Source organism: Trachurus trachurus, assembly GCF_905171665.1.
Source record: "Trachurus trachurus genome assembly, chromosome: 13".
NCBI lineage: Eukaryota > Metazoa > Chordata > Actinopteri > Carangiformes > Carangidae > Trachurus > Trachurus trachurus.
Window position 1 is genome coordinate 15,950,344 of NC_139892.1, and position 25,739 is coordinate 15,976,082.

At 41.0% G+C, this 25,739-nt stretch overlaps 1 protein-coding gene across 5 annotated transcripts in view; it reads right to left on the bottom strand.

The window, feature by feature from the left end:
- dscamb (Down syndrome cell adhesion molecule b) overlaps nt 1-25,739 on the bottom strand; it is a gene marked incomplete at its 5' end in the record, with an annotated part of 107,532 nt that overhangs the window by 34,309 nt on the left and 47,484 nt on the right. For all 5 annotated transcript variants that reach the window (XM_083984562.1, XM_083984560.1, XM_083984563.1 and 2 more), the window contains 5 exons: nt 777-1,049; nt 2,118-2,414; nt 3,135-3,410; nt 3,951-4,229; nt 4,790-4,936. In XM_083984562.1, coding sequence (XP_083840688.1) covers nt 777-1,049; nt 2,118-2,414; nt 3,135-3,410; nt 3,951-4,229; nt 4,790-4,936 — 1,272 coding nt within the window. The remainder of the gene's footprint in view (nt 1-776; nt 1,050-2,117; nt 2,415-3,134; nt 3,411-3,950; nt 4,230-4,789; nt 4,937-25,739) is intronic.

The window sequence follows — 25,739 nt, forward strand, 5'->3', positions numbered from 1 at the left end:
TATTTATAAATCCGTCTATCTGAGTGTGTGTACTTATTCATCTATCTAATTATGGGTTTTCCAGTGAGGCCATGTGAAGATGCACATGATAGAAAAGGAGTACATCAGAGTGAGCTTTGCATTTCCAAGCTGAAACTTTCTTTCAAATGTCACTTCATACGCAATCATATGGAATTTTATTCATCACCAAGTAACACAAAGACAAAACTATGATAGCTGAAAGAATAGTTAAACATGTGCTGGTGTACACTTTTTGCTTTCTAGCTAAAAGTTGAATGAGAAGATCATAATGATATCATGATCAGTATGGAGACAGGCCAGCTGTTTTTAGCTAAGCTGTTAGCTGCTAAGCTAACAGGCTCACTAACTGTAGTCTTAGCCTATATCTAACAGAGATATTTAAATGTCACTGATTTTCTAATAAAGCTTTCAACAAGAGACTAAAATTGTGACCAAAAAAACATAAAACAAAAAACACCTGGGCGAGGTAACAACAGGGTGTTGTTCATTAAATTGTTTAAAAAATGTTGTGGTTACATGTTTGATTAACCAATGTATACTTAACAATGCAATCTGACATTGAATATGTATGCCACTATCTACCTGTATGTCTCAACCTGTAAAAAATGTGCTTTTGAATAGGATTTCTTGACATATTTGCTTATTGTGAAAATAAAAATGAACAAGGCCGTGCGACCCATCCATCCATCCATCCATCCATCCATCTTTCGACACATTCAGCTGAAAACAACTGAAAGCAACTCAGAGGGATTTACCTCTCACGCGAACATGGACACTCTGTGAGTCCATCTTGTTGGGTTGGACCATCACCTTGCAGTTATACTCTCCGGCATCCACCTGCTGCACGTTGGTCAGCTTCAGAGTGCCGTTGTTCTCAAACGCTCGCTGCCGGTGGTTGAACGGGAGCAGTGCAGAGTTTTTGTACCACTTTATGGAGTAGTAAGGGTAGCCAATGACCCGGCAGTGAACAAAGGCATCGCGCCCGACAATCGCTGTGATGTTTTTCATTGGACGAATGCTGGCGCGGCCTGAAAAGTGACAGAGAATGAGAAAGGAACTTAAAACATTAAATCACTCGTCTAATTTGTGCTGGTGTGTGTTGTTGTTGCTGTTGTCAATTAAACAATACATTTCAGACTAACGACTTTACAAATAGATACTTAGATTTAAGATGATCAGCTGCTTGTAAAAATAAAATATTTGTCTCCTCCGCCTCACATATGGTAGCTGCCACTGAAATACTGCTCAAACTGCTGTTAAAGCTTTTGTTGTTTGCTTTAGCGCAAGATCCAGAGCTTAGCTCTAAGTAGAGTAGAGATTTAAGAGTGCTAACCATCTGATGGAAAACAGAATGTTTAAATAACACTGTACTACTGATACTTATAACTTGGCTCTCGCTGCTCACCCACCTAACAGTTACACATTCTGTGTCTCATAAAATTGAAACAGGGTAATCGCTTTAACATCTGATCGTGAAGCGCTGAATTGGCTGCTTGAGTAAATACACGCAGACACATGCATACACACACACAGAGAGACACACACACACACGAGCAAACCACAGATACATTTATTCATGCAACTAAAAGAAATATATTTTTCTTCTGGCTATTTACAAACCAGCCCATTTTGGAACCAAAGATCCAGATATGCTTGTGTGCAGCAAACCAGGATAATTCATTTGGCCTAAAAATACAGGCATGTAGGAGAGGCACAGTAGTAATTTGGAGAGAAACAGACGAAGCTGTGAAATTATACAGGGAGCAGAGAAAAAGAAAATAATACATAAAAGAACACGATAACTGAGGCAAAATCTATAAGTGGAGAACAGCGTCAAAAGAAATGTAAATGTGAGTAAAGATTTATTACTTGAGCAAAAACCAAATATGAAGAGAAAGTAACAAATGATTCAAAAAATGCACGTAAAAGCAAATAAACCGATAAAAATCTAAAAAATATTTCTACATATTATATAACTGCAGAACCAAATAACAACTCTACTGCTAATGCCAGCTGCACAGAGAGACACAGACAGACACACTGAGACAGACAGGTATGTGTATTGTTGTTCTTGGAGGAGCTGATTTGACAAGCACCTCTTACGTTTATTCGAGCCTGGTGGTACACGACCCCGGCCGAGTTGCTGCACGTGCACCGGTACACCCCTCCGTCCTGCACCTGGGTGTGCGTCACGTTGAGCTGGCTGACCACGTGGCCCTCGTGGGTCTCGTAGTGGCCCAGGTGGTGGTGGCTGTCTTTAATGACGGGGTCGTCGTCCAGCGACCAGGTGCACCGGGGAGGCGGCGTGCCCTTGACGTTGCAGACCAGGAAGACGGGCTCGTTGGGGTTCACCACCTTCTCGCTGAAGGAGGACAGGATCTTTGGAGTACCATCTGTGGTGGTGGGGGACAAGGGGGAACATGGCAGGGGACAGGAGAATAAAACAAAGGTTAAAATGTGAGCACATGTTACTGTTACTACATACTGTAGCTGTTATTATTTACTCAGCGTCTGCACTCCAGGGTTTGGGAGTGCTATTTTCTGTCAGAGGTAAATCTATGTGATAAAAGCCCCTTTTTGTGAGACATTAATTGGCAAAAATTAAGGAAAACATCATGTGTTTTTTCAAGAATTTTCACCATTTTGTGCACAACCGCTACACAACTGTAGATTTCATCATAAACAGTGATCCAGGAGCTTTCCTCCCAGACGCACAGACCGGTTGGCTTTTGAAATGTCTGTGTCCGCCTGCTGCTGCACTCTGATAATCTAGGTCTGTTCCACATGATTATAGATTATCAATATCTTCTTTTTACAGCTCCCTGGCCACAGGAGACAGTTGCCTGAGCAACGCTGCCAAGGTAAGCTATTGCATTCAAGAGTGTGTGTGCATGTGTTTTCGTAAGTGTTTGTGAAGTCTGGGATGATCATACTAATGGTGGACTAGAGCCGAGAGTCACAGCAGGATGCCATTAACACATAAACCCAGTATTGATCTCCAAGGCGTGAACCTGTCTCTGCTAACTCATTGATTATGCATAAGACAGCTACCACTGTGTGGCTTTTGGTCAGCATTTGTGTGCATGCTTCACCCTACAAAATGACATGCTCACCTTCAAGGATGACTTGCACAAAGTCCTGTGCAGACATCTTGCCCTTCCTGGCGAAGCACTGGTAGGCTCCGCCGTCGCTCTTCGACATCCCTTCCATGATGAGGTTCTCCCGGTTCAGCCCAGTGAAACGAACGTTGTTGCCAGGGTAGATTATCTCTCCGTTGCGATACCACGACAGCTCGTACTCGTCCGAGCCGCTCACACTGCAGGACAGAGACACCTTGCTACCCACGCTGCCTTTCACCTTCCGAGGGCTGACCACGGCCTTCAAGGGCTCTGAGGACACAAAAATAAGAAAATAAATGTTGTATTTTCAAAGGTACTGTAATGATGATGATGAATGAATGAAAAATGAAAGGACGATACAGAGAAGGGAAGACTGAGCAGGATGGATGTGTCCAGCATTTCTGAAAAACCCAGATCTCTAGATTAGAGTTAAAGTAGGAACACTATTGATCAATTTAGTCACAAAACATTAATTCCAATTCATAATTTAGGTCACAGAAACAAGCACTTCACATTCTTTGTTAGGATAGGTGTTATACAACTCCTATCGTGGACTTCCTGCTTTAGAGATGATGAATTTCTCAGCAAATTTAAATGTTGTTATCTAGTTTGGATAGACTAAACATATTTGCATATATTTTGAATTTGCTTGATGAACTTTGGTTGCTTCAAGAAATGCTTTTCAGTAGAATCCTTTGCATTTTTCACTGTAGCCAATGATCATCATGGACTGAATATTGATGGACTGTAATTACGGTATACTGTATCTATAGATAATACAGATTCACCTCCTTTAAATGAAATACTTACGTTTGATATACAGCCGCCCCATGACCTCAGCGTTGCCATAGCTGTTCCACACCTCACAAACGTACGTCCCAGAGTCACTGGGCTGCGTGCTCTCTATCAGCAGGCCCGTGATGGTCTGGCGGAAGCGGCTGTCTGGCTCCAAAGGGCTGTTGTCCTTCAGCCAGCGGTATTTGGGCGTTGGGTAGCCTGAGGCCTTACAGGGCAGCTCCACCCGATGATTAATCATCACCTCTCGATGGTCAAAGCCATCCAAGATGCCTGGCTCAGCATTGTTGGGGTCTGTAAGGAGCAGAGAATTTAGTGTTAATTAGTGGCGAGTGTTGCCAGGTGCTTGATAGTATAATCCAATATTGATTCTCGAGGTCAAGATTCACTTCTATAAACTATATATTTTGTTATGTGAGGCAGAGAAGAGAGGAACAGACTGCGTTCCTATAATTTGAGACAGATTTTAACTGTGACAAAAAAAAAAACAGGAGAGGGTATGACGAATTGATTCCCCTGTTCCATTTATCTGTCATATATAATCAGCCTGCAACAACCTGTAATACAATTATTGTTTTGTTACTGATGTGGGCCAAAGAAGGACTGCTAAAGTTGTAGTCATCCCACACTGAGCAGACAGCAGGTCTGGCTGTAAATCTAAATAGGACCTTATAACTGTTCTGCACCAGCCTGCAAATCAGTCTCTTCAAGAGCAGCTATGTTTATGTTGGATATAAAGTTTCGCTAGTGTTATTATTAATATTCTTTCTTATCTAGTTTTAAAACATAAGAAATGAAGACCAGGGCCAAAGAGAGTTCAGCTGATTTCTAGTTTGTACTGGGCACTTACTGACCTGACACTATGAGGCGTGCACTGTTGCTCTGGCGAGTCTCGCCAGTGTAGCGGTGGCGTGTGGTGCAGCGATAGTTATTCAGCCCATCCTCAGGCAGGACGTCCAGAATATACAAGGCTCCCGTGGATGTTATGATGTATCTTTGTCCTGAAGCAGATAAGAAGAGCAGGGGGGAAACACATGAAAGGCAGCAGTTGTGTGGTTGTTATGTATATATCAAAACAATTTTTACAGTATAAAGAATTCATTCACTGCGGCACAACTGAAAGATTTTTTTTCCCCCCATCGGGTGCTGGTGAAGTTTGAGTTTGATTCTCACAGAAAACAAAACCTTTAGAAGTTATTCTTTAATTCTACATGAGATAACCCGAGTCCGCTGGAGCAAAATGAAAAAAGAAACAATTCCTCTCTTTTACTGCGAACTAAAATAATTGTAGTAATGCTGTAAATTACTGCGGTGAAATCCGTGTCACCCCAGATAATGGAACACAAAACGCATCCCTACATTTTAAAAGAGCAAAAATTATGTTCATAAAAATCTGATCTTTGACCCCTAACAGCTTTTATTGTCTTGTCTCTGACTTCTGCTGTTGCGGAAACCACACTGGCGCCAACGTCTGGTATAGAAAGCCAATCCCTCTCTGGCTGTCAGAGCCAGTTCTGTATGTACGGTAATATTATGTTAATTCTGCAGATCAAACCAGGCTGAGTGGGGTTGTCAACATCCATAAGGAATGAAACCTTCCTCTCCGCCATCACATGAATGCCCACATTCCCGTGGGAGCAGATTGATGTCAAAACTGATCGAAAAAGCAATTTACAGGAGATTGTCTTCACTGTGCAGTGGTGGGCATGCTAAGGCAGAGGCAGCTAAGGAAGCCTGTAAGGGCTATAACAGCTACAGGTAATGTTGGCGTGGTCGAGGAGGAAAACAATGTACACTGACATCATGAGGTTAAGAGGTTACAGTACACCGCTGCACACATTAGAGGTGGGCGAATTAAAAAGTCTTTATCATCGTTCCCATCTGATTTTGTCATGCACGGTGAAGACAAAGATAAGGCGGAAAACATTCAGAGCAAAAACACTTACAGTATATGTCATCATTTCACACTGCAAATATTTTACTGGTTTTGAATTACCTGCTCACTAAGCTAATAAAAGATGTCATAAACAAAAAGCCTTGGATGTGACAACATAGTTTGTAAGGTGTCATGTTTCATCAGGGATTATTACCCAGAAGAGCTTTCAATTTCTTCTTGTGTATGTGTGTGTGTGATGTGAATGACAGCAGCAGAGCGTACGATAATGTGTGCATTAAAATGGAAACTTGATGCACTGAAATAATGATTATCAGGGAAACTTGGACAAAAATATATCAAGACTTTTTGCAAACTGTGTTGGATTAACTGTAGAAGATTTTTCACAGTGTTAAAGACTGAAAGGCAGAAAGTGGCTTGCTATGAAGGTCCAACAGATACTGTACTGTACATCTAACCATCTCTTTGTAGAAACCTACAGAGGCTGTAATACTGCGACAGTCCTGGGTGACTCTGATTAGGTTGTGAGGTTTTTTTTTAAACATTATTTTTTGACTGCTTAGATTAGCAAAAAAGAAAAAAAAACTCTGCATATTTGATTTTGATTGCAGCCCATGTCTGAAGGCAGTCATATCAGCGATTTATCCAAAAGTAGAACAACTGGGGCTGTGTGGGAGCTACTAAAGCAGATTAGCAGAGGGTAATTCATTTAAGTTGAACAAGGGGAGCTGTGGGGTTTCTTGTGATTTTCCTCTAAAACATGTTCAGTGTGGCGTGTTTTTTAAGTTTATGATGAACTAAAGTACATATATTTCTGTCTATTTGTATGTACACTGGCGCAGTTTTAGTATTTATCGCTGTCAGTGAGAATGCCCTTCAAAATAGATATTTCAAGATCCTATGAAAAATGCATGGAGAAGCAGGTAGAAAGGTTTCTCCTTTCTGTGTGGGTTAACAAATTAGATGCCACCTCCCTAAGGTCACGTGACATCATCCCTTATAGATCAGAGAGGAAACAACTCAATGTCGCACAAAATTGCACTGTTGCCTCCACGTTTAATGTTGTTGGGATGCAATGCTGTGTAGAGTTACAGTGTTAATAACCTAGATATAATGTTATACTAATGTTAACATCAAACCACTGCATGTTTTAATATTCCACTTGAGACCAGTATCTATGAAAGCATGTTTAATATGCTTATATGCATTTTTGATATTTATAAATGCAAACAAAAATCAACCTTGTGGGGTTAAGCAAATTGGGGGGAGGTTTTTTTTTGGGGGGGGGCATAGAGAAGAGAAAAAAATTGCATAGCTATTGTAGGCATTGACCTAGATAGAACCGACAACAGATTCCACGGATTTGATGTCCTGAAGGGGTTTCACTGGTTTACATACAGGGCTGTTAGATGGGCAACCAGCAAGTGGAATCTATAAAGAGAGGGAGGGAGGAAGGGAGGGAGGGAGGGAGGGAGGATGTGACTGCATGCAATGTGTGTGTGTGTGTGTGTGTGTGTGTGTGTGTGTGTGTGTGTGTGTGTGTGTGTGTGTGTGTGTGTGTGTGTGTGTGTGTGTGTGTGTGTGTGTGTGTGGTGAGAGGGGGGGGACGCCAGCAGCCATGCATGCATGTCAGTATGCGAGACGATTGGTGGGAGGAAATCTTCCTCAGAGGTTGAGGAGGCCAGATGCAAAAAAAGAAGAAGAAGCTTTTGCTTTTTAACTCTATTTCAAAATCTTCACAGAGAAGTTGATTTTTTCATTTCATCTCTTGGCTTTGCATTTCATTACAATTCATAAATGCCTCTTCTATTGTAAATATTTACCTACTGACTTTTTGCTACCAGTCACATGTGGAATCAATTATCATCAAAAAAAGAAAAGAAAAGATAATAATGATGAACAAGAAAATGACTTGAAATATTTTCACTATATGTGAAAAAGGTGAGATGCCCGGAGACTATATATTACCATGCTGCAGCAAAAAACAAAATTCAGATATCTCCTCAGAAGCTGTCCACTACACACACACACACACACACACACACACACACACACACACACACACACACACACACACACACACACACACACACACACACACACACACACACACACACACACACACACACACACACACACACACACACACACACACACACACACACACAGCCTATTTTTTCTCTCCTCCCTTCTGGCTTCTCCATTTTGATTCTGTACTGGTCCTCTGAAATCTCACTGTGGAATCCATCTTGAGTGAGACAAAATGGTATTTCACTCCAGCCGCTGTGAGCTGCTGCAATTTTCTCTTCAAGCACCTCTATGCTCCTGCAATGCCTTTTAAGACGTCAGAGCTCAGTTATTGTGTTTGACAGAATGAAGTGCAGGCAGAGGGGACACTACAGTAGGGAGGGGATTCAAAATGAGGGCTATTGTGTTGAATTGTATTGTATTGTATTGTATTTCTTCTTCGCGACCCGCTCCCCTTTAATTCCTCGGCTTTGTCTTCAACTCACTCAGTACATCAGCATTTAGGAGTAATTCATTTTTCACAAAAACCAGTATGTCAAGTAAGAAATTATGCACAATGTCCTCTTAAGCATTTCCTTCCATTCATTCACAGCCACTGCTACTGTAAAGTAAAAAAGTGCTCCACTCCGCCAAACACACTTTATCTAATCATCGCCACTTTGCCAGAGACAGAATCTAATACGAACAGCAGGCTCTCACTCTCAGCAGGCTAAATAAGCCTCGACGTACAGATGAGCTAGTGTCACAGCTTCCTCACTGCCAACAGACGCTCTGAAGCTTGATGTGATTTAAATATGAGCCGAGCTGGTCACATCTTAGCTTACAATCTGCAACTCACTATCTAGAGCGAATGGGTGATAAACGACCAATCTTTTTATCCCAGTGGGCCATTCTTTTGTTGTTTCTTTGCACCTGAAGTTGCAAAATAAAAAACATAAAAAATTAGAGATGATCACAGTTTCTACTGTAGGCTATATTCAATCAGCTCAACAAGCTGCAAACTACAGAAATAGAAAGAATTTGAGCAGTATACTGTATCTATCCATTTTTAAACACTTAAAAACATCCCTTTAAGGTACTTTCACAAATACCGAATGTGGAATTAATTTGATATTTATCATGATTAATTATGGACACTTGAGCAATTAATTGTGATTAAATATTTTATTCTACTGACAGGCCGGAAACCAATGTATCAGTGAAGAGTGTGAATATGAAAAACAAAAGGAACATTATCTGAGGTGAGATCCCAGATGAATTAGACTGGTTACATGTGATGTCACTGGAAGAGAGTTAAAATGTTTACTATGAAGACTACTCTCTTCTGTAAAAGGTGAGTTGGTGAGTGAGTAGTTATTGTTTAAAGAGGAAGGTGGGACTGGCTCTCAGTACGCTGTGAGTCAGACAGTGAGGAGGGACCCACTTCTAGTCGGGTCAGCAGAGACAGAGCGATGATAAATGGGCTTATGAATGTACTTCGTCTGTGTGGTAACTTCTCTGGCCCACTTTGACTCTCCTGAGTCACTTCAGACATAAAATTAAAATTAAAAACAGAGAGCTGTCTATCATGGGCTTATGTACACCGCATCTGCACAAAATGCATCACCTATCCAATTATTCTACTGCTCAAACATTATTTAAAATTGTCTTGGTGTGCTATTAACCTGGATACAGAGCTTCTCTACTGATCCATTTTTAATCCATTAACTCAGCAGCAGTGGACCTTGAAGAACTGCACTATCATTTACTGATGATACAGTCCTATACCAACATACTGCTACAAACATAGACAGAAATACTGACTGAAATAATCTGATCATCAAGTAAAAGTGGCATCAATATTGAAAGTTATGCTACACAAATATCTTGGCATCCAGATAGCCTTTTAAAAAATGAATATATCAATAAAATATGTTGAGAAAATTAAGGCAACCAATTAACTTTTTATTCAGGAATGAATCCTGCTTTCTATTACATTACAGAAAGAAAACTTTTTTATTATTTATTTTTTAGAAACTTTTTTAGATTCACACTATATAAGTTTGGAAGAACTGCTTTTGTCTTTTTTGCACCATGGAACTGGTTATCACCAAAAAAGCACTCTAAAAAGGCTCTGACTTGGTATGGTATTCTTAATATCTTATCTTTTAATTGCTGTTTTTTAAAGCTAATTCTTATCATTCCATTTTTTTTTATTAATTAATGAAATTATATGTATATGGTTGTTTTAATTGGACTTTTTTCTGATATTTGTATCTACTGAACATCACTGTAAATTATCTTTTTGTGTAAATAAAGATACTGTATGCATGTCTTTGTGTGTATTATAGAGGAAACGCTGCATTCAATGCAGTGGTGGTCATGTCTGAAAAGTGAATGCTGCATTTGCAGACTAATTTCTGCCTGTTCAGAGTCGGGGGTACGTTGCATCGTGAAACAGGACACAGGGGGCCAGACATCAGATCACAGCTTTAATCTGAGCTGATTGAGGTCAGCTTGCAGGACTGAACTCTCCAACACAGAGCTCCTCAGGGCTGCACGGCTACATGCAGAGAAACCAAAATGGGTTCTATGCTGTAAATCTAAGCAAGAAATAACTATAGTTAATTTGTCTGAATCTTTAAAAATGACTATAAACAATAATATGTTACATGCTGTTGAAGAACATACATCAAACAGACCTGAAACAAGTGGCTGGAAGCGTACTCTAGGTGTCAATCTGTGACCTCTGTGTGGCTGCACATAGCCGCTAAGGTGACTGCAGACACTGTGGCTCTACAGGATCCATTTAATTAACACAATGACTCTGAAATCAATAAAAGACATGCTAATGGTCAAACTACTGCAACACTCTTTAAATCAGTGGATGGGACCTCCTTTGATGCCACAGTACAGTCATGGAAGAGCAACGTGATAGAAAAATGAAACCTGATGAAGCATTCATGAAGCTTTAATAATATTGATGAAATTATAAAACCTGGGAATTAATTTTCAAACTTTGTTACAGTGACAGTTGGCGTCAATAATCTGGTTCAAGTATCAGTAATTGAGATGTGCATTTAGGGCGGGTACTGACCATTTCCTGGATGGAAGCAACATTGTTATACATTGTTATTTGTACAGGGTTTCATTTTTGTAACGAATGTGCCGGTTTTTGTTTTGGACATTACCGGTTTACACTTCACGTCTTTGTGCTAAACTAAGCTAAGCTAACCAGCTGCTGGTAATGACACATTCGATGGACAATCTTAAATCTAATTTCTGCCAGGAGGCAAAAAAAAAAAACCCACTGCCCAAACTGCAGCTTGTAAGTTAGCAGTAACATAAAAGTTTATTTTATATGGTCATCATCTGGCCAATCAATTTCATTTTTCTGTGGCCTGACTCCAACATCATTAAAAAAGAAACACCTCCCCGGCAAAGAAAAATAAGTGAACCAAGCTTGTAATACTTAAGCTAATCCAAAAGCCTTCAGCACCTGTAAAAGTCACCTATAAAAATCTCTTTCTCTCAATGCACCTGCTTTATGAATAGATTTTAGAAATACAAGTAAATGACAGAGCTGCCATTGAAGCCTCGGTGAAGAAGGCACCCTTGGTTCAGTGAAAGTTTTGGCATCAGAGCTGGAATGCTAAGAGAGTCTCTGTCTCTTATTCAGCCTCAAAAACCTCTGTGTTCCTGTTTGGCTCATTCTACTTCCTCTCCTGCTTCTTCGCTCTCTCTCTCTCTCTCTCTCTCTCTCTCTCTCTCTCTCTCTCTCTCTCTCTCTCTCTCTCTCTCTCTCTCTCTGCTGCTCGGTCTCTCTCTTTCTCCTCCTCTCTGTCTCTCCCTCTGTGTCCTGAATGCTAAAACAGTGTTTGGCTGTGTCAGAACACTGCAATGAAATCCTGCAGTCTCAAACGCCCACATCCAGTAAACACCTACCTTTACCTAGATGTTGACCCCAAAGTTATATTTAAACATTTAGTTGCAAACTATATAACCCCTCTGGATATTAAAATTATACTGGTCATACAACAGATCAACCCTGGGAAAGCAGAGGAAGTACAGATATAAGAATCTTAAAAGAGAAATGTATGTATAAAACTATTAGACATGTCTAAAAGTGAGAGATAAAAAAATGCACATCATCGTGTGATAATGATAAAAGGCTCCTTGTACAGTATACAAAGATTCCCAGAGGGTTTTTGATTCAAGTACAGATGTGATGTGTGATATGTGTTTTTTTTTCTCTTTTTTTGCCTCTGACAGTTGTTTAGATCAAAAAGAGAGTAAGAAACATAGTGAAGAACATGCCTGTGTGACATAAGAGCATTTGAATCCTTCAAATCCGCCCACTCAGTTATCTAATGTCTAAGAACGACTGAAGCACCAACAGTGTGGATTTAACTATAGTAATGTGTATTGTCATTGCTTTGCAGCACTCCCTGGTGTTACAGCTACAACAAAACACAATCTAAGGCTATGGGCCACTCACACTTGATCTGTTAAAAACACGTTTAAATGCCATCCAGTTATTTCTTGAAAATATATATATAAATATTTATTTATTTATTTCCAAATGAGACACAGCTGCAGAAAAGGCAGACAGAGTGAAATGCAGTGACTGGTCGGGTCGTGTTATTCCACCACTGTTTTAAATTAAAAATGTGTTTTCATTCACCATAAATAATAAATACATTGTAATCCATGCAAAAAATGTCCAACTGCCATGAGATGAACGATTCATATTTAATAAACAACTGAACGAGCGAAAGATGTCATCTTAATAAATCATGGGACCCCCACTATCTCAGAGCATTTGCTCTCTCAGGTCAGATTGCTACACTGCTGGAGATTCAGTGGACACAGAACAAGTTTATCAATCACAACAAGGATTTATTGTAAGTAATAATATGGGAATACGTGAGGTTTAATTTTCTAACTTACATCAATTAGAAGTTGATTTGCTAGAACAGTGTTACAATCGAAATATAGTTTTATAAATTCTGCCATAACCCACATAATATGTACACATGCGTACCTGTATACTAGCCCTATGATGCATGTAACAACTCCACAGGCTACATACAGTAGAGGTTTTCTACTGTTTCGGAGGCATGAAACGAGAGTAGTGCAGTGCAGCTAAAGGAAAAGCAGCACTGCACCTGTGTGAATAGCAGGTTTATGTCACGATGGGAGAACAACTTCCTACAAGGGTGCATGGAGAGAGGATTAATTTTACATTAATGTATAGTAGCTTGCTGAGCTGCAGGCATGCACTTGCACACACACACGCACGCACACACACACACACACACACACACACACAAAAACTGCTGAAAGGGAGAGTCAGGTCTCCAAGGTTAAAGAGTCTGGGGGTTGTTGATGTCTTTGATGAGGTTAGCAATCCAGTAATCTCTGCTGAAGCCCAGAGCCATTAAACAGCGTGTTGCTAAGCAGGTCCGTGCATAAAAGAACGTCAAGACAGCAGTCATCATAACAACAACAACAACAACACAAGTGTAAGGCAGTTTTTAAGTCAAGCAGCAGAATAGACAGGATGTTATCAGAGACAACCAACAAACACCCAAACCAGGCAAAGTCAAAGATGTGTTTGTATTCATTGTAAAATAATCAATACATATGTCTGACCCGCGTCCTTTAAAAAAAGATAGTAAGAGTTGAGCATGTAGTTGTTGAATAAATTATCCATGCACAGTGGCCATGGGTATTTATTATTGACAATAAACCAAAGCTATGGACCACACGGCCAGTTCAGGGAGAGGGCAAGAGAAAGAAACACATAGACTCACTCAGCAGGTAACAAGGCACAATAGCAGGAAGGTATAGGCACAAATAACACCACGCAAACTCCCACAGCTTCAGACACCGCTGGACTATTTCATGTACCGAACAACCAGGTTATCTTGTGTCCCACTGGTTACATAAAACCACAAATGTGTGTGTTTTACTCCAATTCAGAGCCATAATTGCCTTTTTTTTGTGAAATACCTGAAGGTCTTTGTGCAATTTGCTGTTAATACTAAACTAAAATCACAAACTACTTATTGTATAGACATTTATGACTAGAAAGTTCAGGTGATGAGCAAACTACAATATGAAACGAATGTCAGTGTCAGTTCTCAAATTGCAATTTTAAGTGAATCAGGCAGGCAACAGTCACTGCCTCCAAAATATACTATGTATGTATAGTGATATATGTTTTTTTGACCCATGCATGCATCGCATATTTTTAGCTATTCAGTACAGTGCATTGCAAAAAAGCAGCAGAGACAAAATGTTGGTGAGCAGGCAGAGTGACAGACGCCTGATGAGACAGGAAAGACATATTTAAATTCTGACGCTACTAATAAAGCACTAATGAAACAACCAGTCTCTTTGTAGGTGGTCCACTTCCATTACTCTATTTGTGTCGCCAGAAATACATGTGTCTGCTGAAAATAAAAGGCTAAAGCCAGGTAAAGATCCCAGCTCATGTTACACCAGCCTTTATCCTCCTGCCTCTGTGTGTTGTCCCAATCATCTTACCATGCAGATACTTCCACAGCTAAATGGCCAGTAAACTACTCATTTACTTAGTGTTAGTACATTAGTGTACTGTAATTTAAAAAAGCATCTCTCTTACACACAGCAGGGGAAACTGTTATCAACTGTTGCACTCTGTGTATGACTCTATGTCTGGAAAATAATACTCACAGATGGATAGTAAAATGAGTAATTAAATCTAGCCTTCTATTTCCACCATGCTGGAGAGAGGATGTTGGCTTTGGGCTGCTCAGTTGAGTGTGTGTGTGTTAGTGCAACATGTGTAGCAGTCTGCCATCATAACCTAATTATTGCAGCAGCTTAACAACAGCAATTAGCACATTTCCATCAGACGACACTAATTTGTGAATTCCATTCCAGCACCATTCGGGACCAACACACTGAGAAAAGAGAGAGAGAGAGACTTAATTCACTGTTGAGCTACTGGCAATGCTAAATCCATATCTATAGAGCTGTGAAAATTGCTTATGGTAATTGCAGTTATTGTAAAACTAGGCTGAAGCTTTAATGAAATTTCAAATTTTAATCATTTGTTTTTTGTATAGTCCACATTTACTGACTTCTCCCCCAGGGGGCCCAATGTTTCCCATCTGACTTCCCAATAAAACGCTTCTCCCCGACAGCTCCCTATGATAAATGAAATAGTTTTATCAAACAATGATTTTCTCTCACTCTGGGGGCAAAGGAGAATCCTCGTTTGGCAATATTTATATGCTCAGTTGCAAAGGTTTCGATAGTGGTACATGTTCTGATCATACTGTATATCTACAGTATAGGAAGTGCACATTGACCCAGATTATTTATAATCAATTAACTACAGATTTACAAGTGTCAAAGTCAGAATAAGAGGAAATATGTACAGCAATGACTGGAACCTGAAAAAACAATACAGTTGCTTACACTTATACAGTAATAAAACTAGCAGAAAGACAAACAAAACAATGAGCTGAAAGACACAAAAACACTCTATGTAGATGAGAGGGATTTAAATATACGTATATCCTCCAACCTGATCCCTCAGACCATCTCAGCAATCTGTGACACAGACAGCAGTTGCCATCTTGTTTACTGCAATTTAGTGCGGATGCATCTCCATTCATCACCTCTAATTTTTTGTTTGTTTTTTCCAGTGAAGAAAGTTTGAATCTTCCTCTATTATCCTGCATCACCACTGCAGGATACGGCACCAGTGCGTCAGCTCCGACAGTCTTTGTGCATAAACAGCCTCAGAATAACATTCTCCCTCCCTCTTCCCTCATCCCCTCATTTCCCCATCTCCCTGCCTCTCTCTCCACCCTGTCCCTTGCCCCCCCCCACCCCTCCCTCTTTCCCTTACTTCCTACGCAGAGATGCATGTTGAGTGATAGGCCTGTGGATGAGTCTGGACAGTGCGTCTGAGGCCCTGGTTTTTAATAGGGTTCTGTTCCCAGTAATTATGCTGACACAATTTGATCAGCGCGGGGCTAAGTATCTTCATCTGAGGGAGATCGGGGGGAATTAACGCTGATGTAATAAGTACAATTTGTCACTATTAAGACGGAGGTGTTGACAGGCACTGGTGTTGTCAGGGCAACTGATGGCGCTCCCTTGCTACAGTATGTATTCCACTGCATCCGGCGAGCAGAGCTGTCAGGCCCCCTCAATAATCGATTCCTCGGGTTGCTCTGCACAGGCAAAAGCACACTAGACTATGACATACTGGTATACACACACATATACACAATATAATAAAGACAGACTGCACCTGGATCTGCTGCAGTGTTGCACACTGGCATGCAAGCACACACTATAAACACGCAAATTACAGACAGCACATACAGAAACAAGCTCATAAGTAACACAGCACAATGCAGCTACGGTACATTCATGTCATGACTGAGAACTGCTGCCAACTAAGATGTGAACTAGTAGTGGACACTCACAAGCCTCAGTCTGGAGCGCTCAATGTCATTACATAAACTCTGCAAAGGGTGCAGGGTAACAAGGGTAAAAAAAAAAAAGCACTAATGAGACAGCACTTCAGGCCTCGGTCGTTGCTGAGGAGACAACTAATGCCAAGATCTTGACCCCATAATCCATCTCACTAAGCATTTTTCTGAAAGACATCCACATTAGCGATTTATACAAGATGTAGCTGTGCAGACTACACCACACTGCCTCAGGGAGATCTAAGCCTCGGACCACAATTGTATTTTTAGTGTACTAATATTTAATATACAGTGAGCATTTTAAAACTGTATAAAAACATGTGTTTTCAGGCCATGCAAACACATGTTGAGAGAACACCATCATTTTATGTCTATTCATTTGTTATCACCCATATTGAATGTACAATGGGCCCAATCCTGTATAATACAAAAACTAGGCATAAATTATGTAAAAAATAAATAGCATTCAATTACAGTCCTAAGTCATTAACCTGTGTATTTCCTACCATGAGAAGTCAAATTGTTAGCAGTGAAAAAGGTCTATTATAGCCTTAAATGTGTAAATTCATGAACAAATAGAATATCTCCCACTGTATTTTGGACAATTGGTGGATCTTCACCATTTTTTATCATTAGTATTCCCTCCCTGTGAAGTGTGGAGCCCTTTCTGCTCCAGACTTCACAAAAACATGTCCGTTAAGCCCACCTGTCTGCAAGGAGGGATATAGTGTGCAGACATCTTGGTCTTTACAGACACGTACGCGCGCGCACACACACACCCACTCACAACGTCAAACCCAGAGAGTCTGCCCCAAGCTACAACAATACCACAATACCATCGATCCGTTCACACTATCTGCTCGAATATCAAGCTGCGGGTCAATCGGCTGCAACACATAACACAATCTCTGACGCAATCTTCCAATTTTTTTTCAAATCCATGTCAACAGAAGACAATAATGAAAAATAGCCAGAGTGTTAAGTGAATAAGATGCTGTCCTGTGGCATAATAGCTCACAGGTGGAGAAATTATGAATCTAAGTCACTGCTCATCACCAAGACGAACACAGTTACATCTGAAGAAGTGTACTGTCGCCATATGGAGGAAGAGGTTAACAAAATCAAGTTGTGGTGGGTTTACCCTCCTCTACATTCTTGCATAAGTGCCATAAAGTATGAAAAATAACAGAATATAAATCTATCTATTGATTGTTGCACCGAGAAAAAACATGCTACCAAAAGTATTGACAGCATTTGTCATAAATTAGCTGAGATTGGAGAACATAGTGTTATTGATGTCTGCCCTTTTAAAAGCTTTTGGAAAAGGTCAGCATATACGCAATCACAGCAAACAAGCTGCAGTGCAAAACTGTGCTAATACCATTATATAGTATATCATTACATTATGATATACTGTATATAATATAATTTTCCAACCAAAAGTTGCACAGACCACAACTGAGCCATGGAACAAGAAACCCACACTACATGGCAACTTCAAATAACCCACATGACTGCATATCACTTTTCTGGCAGCTATGGCCGCTAGCAACGTCATCGTGTTTATGCTTCGATATTAAGCAACAGCAGCAACGATAAAACCCATTTCACGTTGCAGCACTGTTGTTCTTTATGGGAAACAACTCAATGAAGCAGGTAAAAGGGTCAGAAACTTACTCAGGATTACACACTTGCCTCAGGCCCTCATTTACCTCAGAAAGCAGGTCACCGGGATGTTAGGGAGACATGGCAGGAGTGAGTATTACTCAGTTTATATGCAGGATTTAATAAAAGTGTATGCAGAGAGAGGAAAGAAAGAAAGAAAGAAAGAAAGAAAGAAAGAAAGAAAGAAAGAAAGAAAGAAAGAAAGAAAGAAAGAACTGGCAAATGAGAAAATGCAGAGAGGAAGGCAGGGAATAGAAGACAAGGACAGAAGTATCAGTGCTGCAGGAAACAGATGACACGCAATGTTCAGGATTTCACGCCTGCAACACAACCTATAGCCTGAGGGAGGATAGTGTACTATGAGCATGATGCAGTCTCTGCATCTTACACGGATACTGTATACACATAACACACATGGAAGCAGAAGCTACACAGCAGTCGTGACTGCCATTACCCAGCCTGCATGACTGTAGATGGTTTAAAGAACTCAGCATTTCTTTCACCAATTACTAATTAAATATTAGAAAACAACCTGCATGCATCTTCCCAGGTTCACACTGCACATTACAGTATATTAGATGAAGCCCACATGAATTAGACAATATATATCTACCATCAAATAGGACCACAATGGAAATAAGCCTTTGGGCTTTATTGTGTTTTAATCCTTTTGAACACTTGTCTAATGTTGTTCAATAAAGTTTTCAATTCAATAGTGCTTTCTCTTTACGTGGACTGGACCTACCTGCCCCCTCTCTCTCACAGCAGGAAACAGGAAGAGTCGGAGATGTCTGATAAGACTGTTGAAGAACCTACAGATGACACCTCCGGATTATTTGACAAGGAAATGGCTCTGGCTGTAAATTGTTTTTTATTCCACTGACAGCCGAGCTAAATTTGCTAATTTAGTCGGTTCTTCAGAAATGTAACAACAGCAATTAGCCTTGATACTGAAAAAGCTTTCATTAGCGGCCTGTCCATATTAACTGTGTACTTTAAAGTTTGAAATGTGGTAAAAGTGTCTTTGTTAGCTCTGTCATCCAACTCTTATAATAACAGAAAAGAATTCCTAAGTGCAGCTCAGCTCTAATATCACATTCACCTTTGCCACATCGCCTCCCCCTCCTCCTCCTGCCCCCTGTCTCTTCTCCCAAAGTTTTTAATACTGAAAATATCGATGCAGTTTCTTTGTATACTTCAGTAGACTTCAGTTCACGGTGTCCATTTTGTTCACCAAACACACTGAGAGGCTCTGCCACTGCAATAATGGAGGGCCTCTTTCTTTCTCTCTGCTATCAGGAAGATTCAAGTTTCCGTGAAAGAGATGCGTATCGAAAAAGGAGGAAAACTAAAACCTGTGAGATGCTGGAGGTTTAAACTGATGTGTGTGTCTGCAGTGAGGGGGGGAAAACCCAGATAGCCTCCCTCCCTGTCTTCTGTCAGTGATCTCTTGGGGTAAACCTCAGGGTCTCACACACACACACACACACACATACAATATGCACATGTATGGAGAGAGACAGACTACTGCTGCTTGTGTATGCCCGCCCCTTTTCCTTCAAGACCATTCACAAGGATTAATTAATTAATGTTGCCCCACTGCTCTGAAATATCCTTGATGAGGCCCGGCATTCCTCTGTGAAGGAGAAAAAAAGTCACTAAAGATTCCTGTCATGTCACGTTGTCATCCGGGGGTGACATAAAAGCCTGTGACGTCTGACATTAACCAAAGGTCGCATGTAGACTCTTTCCACAGCCGCCATGACTCTGAGCCTCAGAGGGATACGCACCATCATCCAATAACACAGGCGGACGGGGGGAGAGGAGGGGTAGCTGAACAGGAAGTGATATACTTCTGAGCCGTGTGGATCTGTGTCTGGATTGGACAGTGTTGTGACATAATCGCCTCTGGCGGCTCAAATGTGGATCTGGATGCTGAGGGCTCGTGGTGATGGAAAAATGTTCGGTTGTTTTATTTGACAAGGAGCTTGTTAGCATCAGAAACACGCGCTCATTTGGGAACGCGATGAGGGAGCGATGGTGTAAAGCGCTGAAGATAGAGAGTGACGGCACAGACAGGAATTGTGCTATCTGGCTATGGGATCTGATAGGGCATCTGTTATTTTGGAGCTGCTCGTCTGTGACACACACACACACAGACACACACATGCACGCACACATTTGCTTGATATGCTGTGATGTACAATTTTACAGGCATAGTCTTGGCAGGCGTTTTTTTTTCTATGTGTGTTTGTGTATGTGTGTGTGCATGCTTAGGGCTCAGTCAGCATTTCCACAGTATGCTGTCCAGCTGATGTCAGGAGGGCAAGAGCTACTGTAACCAACCAGCCAGGCAACCCCCATCCATGCATCTATGCATCCATATGGCTCCTTCTTTCTGTTCTGTCTTGTCTCCTCTTTTTTTTTTATATATATATCAGTGCACATTATTTTCCTCTGCCTCTTTCTCCCCGTCTCCTAAATCTCTTATCCCCCCCCCCCCCCTCCCTTTCATCACCTAGGCTCTCACTCTCCTTTTGTCCTCTTCTCTCTTATTTTCTTATATACTTGTCATTCTTTCTGCGCCTTCCTCTCAGGCCTCTTGTCATTCTCTCCCTACTTCTTCCCCTTTCCCTCTGTCTCTCCGCATCTGTCTCCATCGCTCGCTCCTGTCTCTCTGTGTGCATCCCTTCCTCCCTCCCTCCTTCCTCTCTCCTTCTCAAAGCGAACACTGCCTCTCCTTGTCCACTGTCAAAGACTCTCCTCTGTCCTCTATCCACCGTTTTGGAGAGTCACTGCAGGCCCGCCGCTCAGTATGCACAGTGGCCACGTGGCCCGACAATGGCTCATTTCAACCTCAATTTCCCCCGAAATGAATGGGAGCCCACCCCGGTGCACGCGGCATGCCTTTTAATTGGCCCAAGTTAGATTCAAACCATTAAACCACTGATGTCGACACATCTCCGCCGCGCCCATTGGCCTCTCCCCCACCACCACCCCCACCCTCATTCACACACACACACATACACACACACACACACACACCCTCTTTCCCTCTCTGGCTGCCAGAACATAAACGTCTTATCTCTCGGCCCCAACCGAGCACAGACGCCATGAATATTCAGCAGCTTCCATCTCCGTTTCGGCAGACAACAGTGGGCGCGTGCACACAATTGCTTGAGCACACACACACGCAGAGGAAAAACACACAAACACACAAACATACGTACGTACACACAGACAGGGCCCTTTCTCCTGCACCCACTGTTTTAAAGCGGGCATTGTTTACGCTTTGCTGAGTTTAGCTCGTTTGTCTCTTTCCCCTCATTTGCTACAGTATGAGCAGAGTATATCTGAGAGATATTGATTAAAAGCCAAGGCAGCAACACCAGTGCAGTTCTCACAGTGTGTAGATATTAGCTCATTCTGTGGACACCAAATCAACATTTTTCTTTTCATAATATCAATAAGACTTACCTGTATCCAGCAAGCCAGTGAGAGGAAAGCATGAAAGAGAAAAGAGAGAGAGAGAAATTAGATTTAAGAGTTTAGTTTAGTGCTCTGCAGTATCAGAACACTGTATCTATGCTGTGTATTCAGGCATATTGATCATTCCTGCTGAAAAACCTCATTATCATGTGCTCAACATCTGTCAACACTAATGAAGCTAAATGCAAAGGATGCAACCTTTGACACCTAGATCAACTGATTAAAAATCAGTTTAACACAATTTGGTCTTTACTGCATCTGAAAACAAATATCATGAATAAATATTAAAGGCTTAACCAAGACAAAAAAAAAAAGGTTATAACAAAGACGAGCTCATTTGAAGAAATGTGCTCGAGGAATATTATCTGTTAGGATCAGTCAGTCATTAAATAAAGACCAGATTAATCAGTGAGTGCCTGTGGCATCGGCTACAAAACCTCTAATCAGAGGCGAGGCTGGGAACCAGGTGTGTTTCATCTCTGTGAAACACAGCCTGAGCCCAGCCAAGAAGCCCAGCCCCAGCTCTACCACAACACCCCCTTTGAAATATTTCACTCCAAATTCACAATAGCCCAATCCCCCAGTGGATGTTGTCAAAGATGAAAGAGGCAGCGTGCACTGTTGCTCTGTCCGCACTGCTCTCTCTTTCTCTCTCTGCTCGTTCTCTCTGGAATAGAGAGAAAAAAGAAAGTGAATACTCAAGCAGCTCCTGCACTCTTCAACCATTTTACACTACCTGCTTTGATCTCCTTACAGCATGCCGCCGTCATAGTAACAAATCAAAATCTCAGTGTCTTTGTATTAGAAGCTTTTTCTCCCTCTTTTTTTTTTTTTTTTACCTTAGTTTGACTCGCATGCATTTATTTGCTTGTTTAAACCATCCCTCTCCTCTCTCTCTCTCTCTTCTCTTCCTCTCCCTCTGTGCCTCTCTCTAGCTCTCTCACCCTCCAGTTGCTAGGAGGGTTTTCCTCCTCGTTTAGCTCGTTAGTGTGTGGCGGTAGCCGGCAGGATCAATTACGGGGGAATGTGAGCTTGCGTCTCGATATCATTATCCAGCAAAAACTATATTAGTTCACTCTGAGGGGAACACATGGGCAGAAGACAGTCTGATTATTATACCAGCCTGCCAGCCAGCCAGCTACTATTGCTGCTCTCTGGCAGCGTTTTGCTACTGATCTCCAGCCGGTACTGGTCTCAGATACTCCTCTATTATGTTCTGAGCTAGAGAGGATATCATGTTCACTTTGATCAGAATAAAAATCACTTTAACTGACAACAAAAGCACAGGAAAATTTCCTGGTGACACAATATTCAAAATTAAACTTCACATCCACCCGCGTTTCAATTGGTGTTCCTGAGGAGGACATTATTACAGAGTTACTGACACGCGGGGTTTCAAAGGAAGCACAACCATGCATGTAGAGCAGAAGGACAGTAGCTCTGAGGACTATGTCCATGGTCATACTCGGCCTGTACACAACAAAGATCTTTTGGACTGGAAAGCTAATGTGAGGGAAGTTTATTGTTAAAATTGTTTTTTGGTAGATGAATGGAGTTTAACTGAACCTGTTTCAAACATTCAGTCTCAACTTTCAAATAAACTTTGGACATGAGAGCCCTAGAAAAGAAAATGGAAATTCACATCACCATTTTCATGAATACTGGGCAATTACATCTGCTTATAAACAGCTCCTAAGTCAGCCTTGTGCAAATATTGTTTTTGTCAACATTTCCAAGGTCAAGAATGAATTTTCAACCTCAAATGCTGCACATATACTGTACCACACGTTTTATTACAGACACCGTGTCTTCTAAATAAGAGGTAGGTCTTTATGTTGATTGAGTGGTAATAATTTAGGTATATTTTAGTAAAAACAATAAATTTGCTGTAACAAAGCAATGTTGTTTGGTTAAAAGGTTAAAATTATTCAAACATCATCATCTGCAGGGTTGATTTGATTAGTTTGTGTCTCTCGTCTGTCTGCTGTTTATCTTTGTTGATTGTCCCCATCATTCCCCCTCTATCGCATCTCTGTCTCCTTCAATCTCGGCAAGTTACATTTGTTCCTCTTTTGTTTTGTTCTTGCTTTCCTCATCTTCGCCTGCCCAAATCTCTTTTGTTTCACATTCTCCATCCCTCTTCCTTCTCTGTCCCCATTTCAGTCTCCATTCTCTTTCTCTTCTCCCTCTCACCTCTCCCTCGGAGGGCAGCCTTTACGGAATAATCCAGCCTCCTAGACAGCTGCACATCACCAGCTGTCTGAGAAAGCTGCATGCTCTCCCTCTCTTTCGTCTTCCTCTGTCTGCCTCCCTTCCTCCTTCCTTGTCTAGCCTCCCTCTGCTCATCTGAATACACAGAGTGTGGGTACAGCCAGATGCAGCTCGTCACTGATGTCAGATTGTGACACAAATTACCTCTGTTTGATCGGTAATGGAAGCCATTTAGTGTCAACCAATGCTCCACTACTACATGGGGAGAAAATAATTTTACTTTAGTCGATGCCAGAGAAAGACCAAATGAGACTTAATATAGACGGTTGTAGTGAGGGCAGTTTTCCCTATGCAATGATCATTTTGATTAGAAAGTAATAGAGAAAACAGCTGGATATGATACTGATCACCACCATATTAACCATGCTTTAATATTGGAAAGCATACCACCATGTTCTATTTCAAAGTGTCTGCTCCATGCTCGCTGTTTTTATAACTCTGACATTAAAAAATGCACTTTTTAAGAAATGTGTGCGGTAATGATGAAACACTAATTATAAACCGACTGGTTAGTGTGTTTCTAATCAAACCAGACAATAAACTTAATGTATCCATAAAAAAAACAGCATGGACGCATTATCTCATTATCCCTTGGCTGTTGTTTCAACTTCACATTAATTTCTGTGTTGTGTTATTGTATGCAGATAAATAGTTTTTTTTTTAACCACACCTAATTTACATAAAAAAAAGGAACAAAATATTAAAGCTACTGTAGGACTGATGAATAAAATTATATTTTATGGAAATGTTGACTATGATAACTGGGATTTAGATTATAACTCCTACAATAGATGTGTCTATCACTCTTTTTAAGATCGTTTTGTTGATGTGACTGCTCAGATTTACAAAATAAATGTTTTTCCCCTCCACCACATCTCTGGTTGCTGGACAGAAACACTGCTGACCCCCTGAGGTGTGTCGTACAGCTGGCCCTGTAATGCATTATTTAATGTTTGGAGATAATCCAGGTTACCAGTGAACAATAGGCAGCTGTTTCATGGGATGGGATTACAGAGAGCCACATGGCCACCACAACCACTTCCTCCACAAAATGAATATAGATAAAAGAAAAATATTCCTGCTAATGCAAAGCATGTATAGCAGATTAAAGCCCCCGTAGATGATGTGTAAATTTACTAATCCTTTGCATGGCATACTTTAGTCCCATGTTAGCAAAGTAAATAAAATGTAATCCAGGATAATTACTGCACTGGTTCATTCTTCATATTTGGGGTTTTTCTGTTACTATTTTCTTAATTAAGCAACCTAAGAAGTTAAGTCCAATCATCACTTTGTCACAAGGCCTTATGTGAAATATTTAGTAAAACAAAAGAACAGATGTGAGAAAAATGGAAATTTCATCATTTAAGAAACAAATTAGAAAAGTCATCCATGTTTGAAATGTGTTGCAGACAGTACAGCAAAAACAAGGATGATGGCTGGGAGTGATCTTCAGAGCAACTGCCTTTCCCAAATTCACTTTTATCCTCTCATAACTGTCAGTCAAGGCTGTGTGTGCTCTCTGCCAGTATCACAAGGTTTTCGCATTTTGGTTTTCGCAAGAATGGGCAGGGGGAGAGGGAGAGGAAGGGCAGGGGTGGAGGCGGAGGGAGGGGATCATGAGGCAGAAAGGAGACCCTGGCTGGAATTTTAATGACACAATGGATGGGACTGGTGAGAGAAACCCACGCGCCAAAAGGTCACGGTTTTCATTCGCCAAGGCATATTAATTAAAGGCTGCTTTCTGGGATGGTGTACATGAAGCAAGGTCACGTTACACTGGCTTGTTCCTGCCACATTGTCACACTCTTGGGTGAGAAGAAGTGTGACAGATTCGGGACTCTGTTGAAGTTTTAGTGTCATCAGGGAAGCCACTCACTGTAATACAGTTGTTCCTGATACAGTACTGGCTTTTTATTGATACTGATCAGGTAACTTCGACACAGTAACAAGTTGTAGCCATCACTATTTAACAAGCCC